This window comes from Alligator sinensis, unplaced genomic scaffold (assembly GCF_000455745.1).
Source record: "Alligator sinensis unplaced genomic scaffold, ASM45574v1 scaffold74_2, whole genome shotgun sequence".
Lineage (NCBI taxonomy): Eukaryota > Metazoa > Chordata > Crocodylia > Alligatoridae > Alligator > Alligator sinensis.
Window position 1 is genome coordinate 662,633 of NW_005841931.1, and position 11,436 is coordinate 674,068.

General features: G+C 38.4%; 1 protein-coding gene across 1 annotated transcript in view; it reads left to right on the top strand.

Annotated features, from left to right (window-relative positions):
- Nucleotides 1–1,133: 1,133 nt before the first annotated feature.
- IGF1 (insulin like growth factor 1) overlaps nucleotides 1,134–11,436 on the top strand; it is an 84,056-nt gene continuing 73,753 nt past the window's right edge. The window contains 2 exon segments of the mRNA NM_001286846.1: nucleotides 1,134–1,258; nucleotides 5,210–5,366. Of these exon segments, the coding sequence (NP_001273775.1) occupies nucleotides 1,196–1,258; nucleotides 5,210–5,366 (220 nt within the window). The 5' untranslated portion in view covers nucleotides 1,134–1,195.

The following is an 11,436-nucleotide window of genomic DNA, read 5'->3' on the forward strand; positions in this document are numbered from 1 at the left end:
GCATTGAAATATTGCTTAATACTCTACTTTGATATGCCACCTCTCCTAACCAAAAGATAGCAAGTACAAATTGTATTGGTAAAATAACATCACAACTTTTCTCAATGGCTAGAAACTGAAATTGAAGTATACATTATAAATAGAAAAACAGCTGGCTTGGAGCACATTACAAGCCACTAACACAGTTAAGGGATTTGAATGACATCATAACCCGGGAGAGCATGTTGCTGGCCAGCTGGTGTTATTTATAATATACACATAATTGAGGAAAAATAAAAGGCAAAAGATATGTATTATAAAATTAACAAAGTTAAATTATCTCCTTCCTAGCACCATTTAAATTGTTGCCAAAATAATTAAAAATAATGCTAGTAAAGGGAAAATGTTTATTTTATTTTTACAACACAACATTTAAATGGATAAATGGTGACCTAAACTAGGCCAGTTGTGCTGTTATATTCACACTATAGTAGGTTCTAGGAAATAATATAATTTCGCTTGTGTGGTTCTTAAAGAATCACAAAGCTATATTGCCCTGTTCAGCACACATAACTAAGTACTCAAACACTATCATATCTATACCAAATTGCAAACAGTTATTTCAGGGTTAACATCACTGAGCTGGAAATTATTATTATTACTCAACAGATAGATGCACCAGGTTTTCAGCACTAACAATGCAAAGGTGTATAAACTGATTACAGATGCACACAGCTGCATAACCATATAACCACATTACATTACCTTGTTTTCCATGGCAGCATAAGCTTTTTTTGCCTGCTAGCCCCTCTGTCATTAATACACATTCTTTTAAAGGGAGAAAAATATGCTTCAGTGCTCTAGTTTTAAAATGCAAAGGTATGATGTTATTTGTCACCATGCCCAAAAAAGTCCTTACTCGGTAACTTTGCCAGAAGAGGGAGAGAGAGAGAAGGCAAATGCTCCCCCAGCTGTTTCCTGTCTACAGTGTCTGTGTAATGTAGATAAATGTGAGGATTTTCTCTAAATCCCTCTTCTGTTTGCTAAATCTCACTGTCACTGCTAAAATCAGAGCAGATAGAGCCTGCGCAATGGAATAAAGTCTTCAATATTGAAATGTGACATTGCTCTCAACATCTCACATCTCTCTGGATTTCTTTTTTCTCATTATTACTGCTAACAAATTCATTTCCAGACTTTGCACTTTTAAGAAGCAATGGAAAAATTCAACAGTCTTTCAACACAATTATTTAAGTGCTGCTTTTGTGATTTCTTGAAGGTAAATCTTTATTACTATTTGAAATCATTTTAGAGTTTTATTTTATTGTGTATTGTCTGCTTCTGGCTAGAAGAGTGATAGGCACTTTTCAATTACATTATTTCTGAACTGAGCATTATTTATAAATTGCTGAACATGCAATTTTATATGATCTGAAAAATGTCTGTTTGTGATAGTTGCAATTACATAGATAACAACTGTAAGGGTAACACTATTTAAAATAAGCAGATATTTATTTTAAATTCCACTTCTGTTAGAACTTTACAATGTTTCAGGAAATGTTATTATTAAAACTCCCAGTTACATTATTACCTATTGTTAATTAATGCTGTTAAACATAGAATAAGAACTTTCAGATATCTTCTGCAGGTGCAGGGTTTTACACAAGTATATGGTAAATGTGACAGCTCTATACAGTTATATACACACACACACAATGTATAAAATGTTAATACTTTCTAATGTTGAAAATGAAAGATGATGCTACTGCAACAGTATGCTAACAGCATAGTGCATTTACTTGTCCTTTGCTTTTATAGATTAAAAGTAAAAGTAAAGTTCAGTTTGCCTTCTACATTAGAAACCAGTTACAACTCTTGCTGACCTAGCATATTTATATAGCTGAAGCAACTGTACATAAGGAAAGTGCAAATACTTCCACATCATCCAACTTTTCTTTTGTAGGGAGGGTTTTTTCAAGAAGTTTTCATGTGAAGTGTTATGTTATAATACTGTCACTTCTATTCATAAGAAGATATCCTCCTTAGGTAAATGTGGCTGCAATAGATGCACTGACCTCTGTTTCTGTCAACTAGCCTTAGATCAAGTTTCCATTCTCAGCAAAATTATCTTTGAAGGACTATGATTTGGGGGTTTGTTTTTTTTCCAATTTGCAAGCATACTTTTAACTAAGTGGCACAACCTCCATTGCTATAATTGTCTTAGGGCCCAATTCATTAAACAAACATGCCTGACACTTAAGCACAACTCATCCACTTTCCTTATGTCAGGATAGCTTGTCTGTAATTGCAATTGAAGAAACCATTCTTTTGGTGTACAAATGGGCTCCTCATTCTAAGATCTTTGAAACATGAATGTAAGTACAACAAAAAGCTGAGCAAGCCTGGAAGTTCATAGACATTAAAAATGGGCCGTTGATATAAATTAGCAAAATTTAATTGAAGTCATAATTACAATGATTTTCACGAGACAAAAACATGACCCAACTTCTCTAACCAGTGTTCACTATACTTCAAAGTTTGATTTGGCCCAAAGTATTTATACTGTACTTGCATGATGATTACCAGTCAACACTACCTTATTACATAGTAATTACAGGTTTCTTCAGCTACTGTGGCTTGTTAATTGGTGCACCAGTGTCATAGGCAACTTGTGGTTTTGGGAAAACAATTAACCAACTATTACATTTTATTTTGTAATACATACTACCATATGGCATTTATAATTACTGTAAATGTAATTAAAATGTTGATAGCCACCATGTATGCAAGGATTTGTTAGTTGCACTTTACGCCGCTATTCGAGACTATTAGAACACAAATTGTTACCAAAATAAGATCCATGGGAATTCCACCTGTGAAAGTCTGATCAGTCCTTCTAGACAACTAAAGTAAGTGTTTACCTAAGCTCATCCTGTACCTGTATTCAGTGTCCAAATGTAATTAGATCCTTCAATAAACCCCACCCACTTGTCAGTGCATTTTTTTAAATACCCCTGTTTGCTGTTCACATAAACACCCAGACCTGTTGTAAAAGACCTGCAGCCATATTGTGTTACATCTTTGTAAGTATTTTCTTTAAAATATTGCCCTTTAATATGAATGGAAACTTTGGTCTTAACACAAACACTCTGAATTAATTAATGGTACATTTAATTTACATGAGACAGAAAATGAAGGTAGTCTCTTAAATCATGCGCTTAAAGTATTGTTTCCACAGAACTTATTTGAATAATTTAATTGAATAATCCCAAGGAACATGCAAGTCCATCTCTTTTTTCAAAGATTTTACTTGTCTACAAGTAAAATTTGATTGTTTTAAATTTGATTTGTTTTAAATTTGGGGGAAAAGTGTAGAAATTCTCTGTGGTTGTACTGTGCAGCTTTTTTGGCCTGCACTAAAGGAAAAACACTGGAGAATTTGTCTTGTCCAAGATCAGTACTAATATTTATCTTACAATGTAACCCAGCTGAAAACTCTTGAAAAACATAAAATTGTTAAATGCCTAAGATTTATGTTTATTGCTGGTCCAATGGTTTTTCAAGAACAAACTGTTAAATACATAATGTTCTTACATTCACAAAGTCTTTCGGCCTTCTGAGGCTATGTGTTTAACAGCTTTCAGCTTTTTCTCCTCTGAATTAAGATCTGGGAGACATCATAAATTGCAGGTGCATCATTTTCTTATTAGACCTTCAAGATATGGCAGGGAAAGAAGAAGTTTATATATTGTTAGAATATAAAATAATGACAAAAAATGCCCTACATTATCATCAGTCATTTATAATATGGTCTTCTTCCATCTGCCATTGAATTCATGTCCATGCAATAATATTTGTTGGTTTTTCCATGGCAAAGTTGGCTAAGAAATCTCATGAATGGGAAAATAATTATTCTCATTCTTTTTATGATGTATCAGGGGATTTGGATTTGTTAGTTATTTTCATAGTGCAAATGCCATCCATAAAAAAGAGAGAGCATGGGGGAGGGGAAATGTTTCTGCTTATTTACATATTTTCTTCTGAGTTTTGATTGTTTAAATTGATATATGGGACTTTTCCTGAATGGTGCTGAGGTTTTTCTGTATCAGATAAGCATATGCAACTACTGCAGACTTCAACTAGAGATGAAGGGGGGGTTCAGTGTCTTTCTGGATCAGGTCCTATGTTAGCAGTTAATAAATAATTTTGTCTGGGTTCACAACAGAAGGTCTGCAAAAATGATGAGGAAATTGTTGCTGACATGAAGAAAAGGACTTTCAGCCAGATTAACCAATATGCTCCCCAATAGCTTTGTACTGTTCTGATAGCACCAAGTAGAAACCAAACTTTGCTGGGCATAGAAGAAGGGTTTAGATCTGCTGGCCTGGCCAGAGCATACTGGTCAAGATGTGCTTTAATTTTAAACTGGACTAGATTATGCGGTAATTCACACTTTAGGATGCTGACATTAATGGTAGGGGATGCTAATCAGGGTAGAATTTTGCTAACTATCCCTACTATTAAACATAAATGGATTTTCATACTCTTTTAGCAGTGGTATTCTCCAAAACTGCTGCCCTTTGCTCCAGTGAACTTCAAATGGTGTAAGCTGGTATAGAGATGAAGCCAAATGTGCTATTTTCTATCAACCAAGGATTCCGCCTTTTTGTTTTCTCTCTTTCTTTTTTTCTTTTTTCTTTTTTTTGAAGAAACAGAGTTTGTATTAAAAATAAAGAGAAAATAATCATAATCTTTTGCATCCATAGCCAAGTTCAGAGTTAAGTGCATATAGTTAACCAATGAGGTTACACCAGATCTGAATTTGTCCCATACACCCCGATTCATTTTCCTGTTAATTTCTTGAATGTTTCCTGCTTCCTGCTTCATCTCCCCAACCCTAGTTTCACTGGCCTCCTTGAGTTCCCTTGTGTCCTTATTTCACCCTGATACCTCTTTCCAGTGCAGTAGTAGCAACAAGTTATAATCAACTCTTAGAAGGGTCCTTAACTCATAGGATATGTGAACCATGAATATTCACCAGGGGAAGCAATTAGATAATGAAATGCATACAATGGAAAATGTAAACTTATATATTGTGAAGTCTTTCTTACTATGTGGTTATACCTATTCAACACTGCACACTCATTCTCAACTCACAAGGGTGCAGTATTTCATTTTCTTTAGGACTCTATTGGGAAACTCTGACGCAGTACTTTTGCTTCTTTGGCAGGTGAAGATGCACACTGTGTCCTACATTCATTTCTTCTATTTTGGCCTGTGTTTGCTTACCTTAACCAATTCTGCTGCTGCTGGCCCAGAGACATTGTGTGGGGCAGAGCTGGTTGATGCTCTTCAGTTCGTATGTGGAGACAGAGGCTTTTATTTCAGTAAGTCAATCCCTTCTCTCATTCAACTTCTAACCTTTTCCATGTAATCCTTTGGGTTTTGCAACCACTATAAGCATGCCCAAGAATAATCAAACCAGACTGCAGAGTATGACTACTATCTTTGGTCTCTGAGCTCTCCAAGTTTGAAGTGAACATAAAGTTTCAGCAAGAAGAGCTCAGCCTGAGTTCAGCCTCTCTGAGGTTTTAATGGGTTTTCCTTTTCAAACATGTTATTCTTTTTAACCACTTCCCAGCCACTCCTCTTCCACCTGCTGTGCTGTGGTTGGCCTGGCATCGCAAGTAATGGAATTATAAAACATATTAGGCTCAATAAGTTTGTGTACTACCGTATCTACCTACCATGTCAGACAGAAGTTAAGTTAAATACACAACATACCATATTAAAAAACACACTAATCTGCATCACCTGGTTTGAGAGAGAAAAATCAGGAAAGCAGCAGGCAGAGAAGGGCAACATCCAGTATGCATATACTACACCAATTCGGTACAAGTGACAATAAAATTCATTTGTATTCGGCTAAACAATGACAAGTGGCCTCCTGTTTGATAAGAACAGAGCTTTCCAGTAGACGTTATATTTCTCGTAAAAGATTATCTGTCCTAAGATTCCAGTGTACATATATCAAAAGTATTCTTGCTATCCCATCAGTACATTAAAAACATTACATTACTAATATATTCATGTCCAGCACATATCACCTAATACCCACACAGATGCATCATTCTGAGACCACTGAAAGACATTTCACCTTTAGTGAAAACTTCTGTAATTTGCTAAAGTCATGCAGTTCACCTTCTGGTAAGTTCACTTTCGTGTGTAAGACTCTCACACTGTGCACTCTATGAACCTTCATTTTTGGGCATACCTCAAAGGACTCAGATACATCCCAGAAATTTTGGACATCTACCTTACTTTCTTTTTCCAAAAGCAAATTTCCTTCTTCCTAAACTCTAACATTCATGATGTAATGCCAAATACATTACACATTTACTTAAGAACACCTATTGACTCCAAATCTCATATTCTAATACTGCACAGTTCAGAGTGGTTATTATTATTGTAATTTTTATTAATAATTTTTATTCATAACTTTTTCTTAAAGAATGTTGGAATTTTTCAATGTATAACTGTAACATTTATGATATTCACTGTCCCAGTATTTGTTATAGACTCAAACATTTAATTTAATGGAATTTTTGTCTGATAATTTATTCTTTACATTACGAACAGAGAACATATTAAGAACACATGAAATTTGGGATTCTGGTAGATTTCCACAGTCCGCACATGGACACCTGAAAATGTTGATTCTAGGCACTTAAGAAACAGTATGTGTTGATAGGCCCCTGTTTTCCTTTTGTTTCAATTTAACACTCTTACAGCTGATCAGTTCCTCCCCCCACCCCCAAACTTTTTAATGGAAACAGTACAAACAAAAAAACTAAAACGTTCCAATATTCATGTTTTTGATTCTTCAACAAAAAGGTGATTTCCCCCAAAGAAAACACATGATTTCCACAACTTTTGTTTAATTGCAAATCCAAACAATTTGGACAGAGATTTTTCAACCAGCTCTACACGTCTTTTTCCCGACTGAAATGTGTCAGGTGTCTTTTAGTCATGCTGCCCCTCAATAATACCCTGTTTTACCACTCAGTGGGATTAGCCATAAAGAAGTCCCACTACTGCAAATCACAGAGAACTTTGCTCTGATCCAAAAGCCAACTGATAAAACAAACTTTCCTCTGAAATGCTTCCATTGACATTAACTGCCTTTGGATGAGGTCACAAAGAAGAACCTCCATACATGTAAAGAATGGGTAAATTAGGGCAAGACCTTGGGGGTCATTTCTCCCCTTTCCCAAAGTCTGAACATGTGGAAGACCCCAGGGACCTGGGATGGCTCCTCATAATATTCATGCTCTTGATAAAAATTACCTGCTTTTTTCCCCGCAAACAACACTGAATATTATGTCACATGTCCAGTATGTACTATAAAGAGAGCAAGGCATTTACTAAGCTTGCCAGAGTAACATTACCCTTAAGCATCACAACTGGAAAATTCATAACCTCTGAAAATAATCAATTACATTTTAGTATTACACACTAAACCAACTAAAGACTCCCAATGACTTTAATTAATGTTGAAGAAGTCCCGGTATCTCAGCTAGGAAATAAACTAATTTTTATTTCTTTTCTTTCTGGCTTCTTTTTTAATGTATTTGAACTCTTGTGAACAGTTTTAGTTTCATCATGTCACAATGAAGTAACACATTATTCAATTCATTTCAGATTTGGTAGGTAGAAAATTATAACTCAGTTTCAGATCTAAACTACCAAATTTGAGGCAAGTATACTTTTCTTTTTGTATCAATTTTAGGGGTAGGTGATCAAGTTAAAAATCAGACTTATGTCATGGAATCTCAGTTGCAAATGCAAGGGTCAATGAGTAAAGTAGACTAGAGAAAGCAAGTTGAGGGTGGGAGATTGGGACTGGCCATACAAGCAGCCTAAGATTAGGAACTGGGAAAGGCAAGACACAGAGACTGGCTATTTTAAGGGAGATGCCATCTTTCGCCTGAGAAAAAAGCAACCTATACAGTGGCATAACTACGGTGGGGTGACTGGGGCACCCAAGTTGGCCATGGGGGGCAGAATAAAAATATGGCTGCTGTCACAGCTGTGCAATCACACCAACTGCAGTGCCGGCACCACTGATCCTGTGTGTGGCAGTTGCCGCAGGTATCCAGACATGTTATGTCTCTGATCCTGAGTCGTGTTTTAATAGAGGAAAAGAAGCAAAGAAAAGATGAACTTGGAAGGACAACCAAGAGCGAGGAAGAGACTGGATCAGGACAAGGACAATTCAAACAGGATCAGAGGAGATTTAGCTTGGCAGTAGAAGAATCCGTGCCTATTAGGGCACAGAATTTCTGTGTGACTCTACAGTCATTTAAACTTTCTATGGCTGATCAATAATTGTGTTCCTTTCTAGATGCTCACTTGCGGTACCTGATTGTGGTTCAGTTAGAAGTGCTGAACACTCACAACTACAATTATAGTCAATGTGAGCTGTGCTTTGCAAATACAACATACTAAGTACTCAGGAAACATCTGATCATAAATATCTCAACTGAAGCACCCAAAATGAGTTGATATTTCTATCACAATCTCTCCCTGCCTCGGTGTCTTAATTGTAAAATAGGGGTAATATCACTTCATGTCAGAAAGTGTGAAAATAAATAAATCAAGGTTTGTAGGATGTTTAGTCTAACTACTGTTGAATGCCACAGGGAAAAAAACCATGAGAAAATGAATATGTCTTCAGAGCAAAGTTTGAATAGTGTACAATTAATAAGGCAAGGAGTCATGTATTAAAAACAATGAGAAGAAAACAAAATATGGAACAGCTGCTCATTAAGTGCTCATCTATCCTGTCCATGTAATGATATAAGGGTTGTGTGGAAAACAGGGCATGAGATCATATAAATACAGATGCTATCATAATGTATATGCACAAGGGTATGAATTGATGTTGTGCAGGAAACCTTAATTCTGGCATTTCCTAACTTTTGTGTTCTTGGCTTTGCAAGCTTACTACTGTTCTTTCAACATAGCATATACATGTGGGTGCGGTAGTTACATACAATTTCTTGCAATTTTAAATTTCCACTTAATTGTATAACTAGGTATCTAGCTAAGGTATATATATTGCAGCTATCTTCATCACCACTGAAGAGAAGCAAAATCTTAAGCAACATTCATATATTAATTATCACAGACTCAAGAGAATCCAGACTGATGACCCAGGAGACTCATGTATTCAGTTTATCCGCAAAACAATTAAGCTCTACACAGTGGTAATGCAAGTGGCCTCACACTGTCCTGTTAGCCTCTCTCAGTCCTGACTCAGACAAATTCTAAGATGACAGGGTAGCTCCTTGGAGTTTTTTGCTGACAATGTCGGTAAGAGTATGAAATAGTTCTTACTGGGCACATCTACATTTACGCCAGTGCATTAGATTCAATCACTAGGGCTGTGTAAAGCTTCGGTCCCTGATTCAATTTGGCAGAGATTCAACCCAATTCAGTGGCCAAATCTCCGAATCCAAATAGAGAGAGAGGACCCTTTAATCTCTCAGAATTGATTTGGAGAGATTCGGACAGATTTGGCGATATGCATGTAGATACAACATTAAAGGATTTTTCTACATATCTCTAGGTAGCAGGGGCTCCGAACACTGTGGCAGATGCAGTGTCCCATAGGAAAGCAGGGGCTCCCCAGCACGCTTGGCAGCAGACCCAGAAGTGGACCAGAAGCAATTCTGATCCACTTCCTGGTCCACCAGGGAGCATGCAGCCCCCCCGCACCTCGGCTACTGGTGCCTCCTAGGTCTGGGGGGACACCCGGGGTCCCCTTGTGACTGATCACCGAGACAGGGTGGCATGGGGAGGCCCCCCAGCATGTTCCCCAGCAGACCCAGAAGTGGACCAGAATTACTTCCAGTCCACTTTTGGGTTCACTGCTGAGCACGCTGGAGACCCCCCCCCCATGCTCCTATGAGACACTCCATGTGCCCCAGCACCAAAGCGATCACAAGCCACACTGCTACCTCAAGGAATGCAGAAAAAAACTTCTAAAGCTGTGCCTGTGTCCAAATCGCTGATTCCCTGAATCAGCATCCAATCTTCAGATTTGGATTCGGCTAAATCGAATTGGGGACAGCGATCCAAATCAATGGATTGAATCACTGTCCCTGATTCAGGCCAAATCCGAATCAAATAGGGCCCGTTTTGCACAGCCCTACCAATCACACTTTATTGCTGGTAGAAGGGAAGCCCAACCTTGGGTTCCCCCTGCATAAGTAAAAAGCAAGCTCCCATGCTAGGAGCCCCATCAGCTGAAGGGATCCCAGCTACATGAGGCATCCAATGCACTCCCATGGCTGAGAGATCAAGGTAGCTGCGTCTCCCAGTCCTGGAGGTTTCATGCACCCCCAAGGCTTGAAGATTTGAAGCAACCATGATCTCCCAGCCAAAAGGAATGCTACAGGAACCCAGGGTCCACAGCTACGAGACTCTGGTCCCCACAGCTGCTGGGGCAGAGAGTCCCCTCAGTTGTGGCAGGCAAAGTTCTTTTGGGTAGATGTGATATCATTTATTGGACCAGCTGAGTAGTTGGAGAAAAGTTCTTTGCAAGCTTTCAAGCTCTATCACCCTTCTTCAGGCATAGCAGGGACTCCCATGACTAGCTGGGCATGTTGCACCTCTGCAACTGGGACACCTATCAGCTGATGGGGCTTCCAGGCACAGGGGAGACCCTGCTATACATGCAAATTAAAGTGTGATAGCAACTAGCTATAAAGTTAATACACATGTGTGAGGTCTAATTGTATAGCTGTTTGGAGCTTTTTATGCTTAATAGCTGCTTAGCACATATAGCTGGTCTCAATGTAATTGCACAATTAACCAGTTAATTGCATGATACCTGTAACATGTAGAGGGAGCCTAAGAAACCTTCTGCTTTCAGACCTAAAATAGTTCATGGCCATTTCATACCCACTTGTTCTGTGACACTACAGATACCTACCAGAGGTAGGGACAATCTCGGGGATAGCTCTGTCAGGCCTTCAGTCAGTGCAGATGTAGTTAGGGATCTTCTGGAAGAGCTAGACATTTTTAAATCTGCAGATCCAGATGTCCTCCACTCAAGGGTGTTGAGGGAGCTGGCAGAGGTCATTGTGGAGCCCTTGGCCCGGCTGTATGAGCATTCGTGGTCATCTGGTTAGGTGCCGGGGGACTGGAAACTGGCTAATGCGGTCCCAATTTTCAAGAAAGGGAGGAAGGAGGACCCGAGTAACTATAGGTCCGTAAGCCTCACCTCGGTGCTCGGGAAGATCTTGGAGAGAATCATCAAGGAGTACATCTGTGGGGGGCCTGCAGGGGAGATCATGCTCAGGGGCAATCAGCATGGGTTCATCAAAGGCAGGTCCTGCCAGACCAACCTGATTGCCTTTTATGACCAAGTAACTAAATCCTTGGATGATG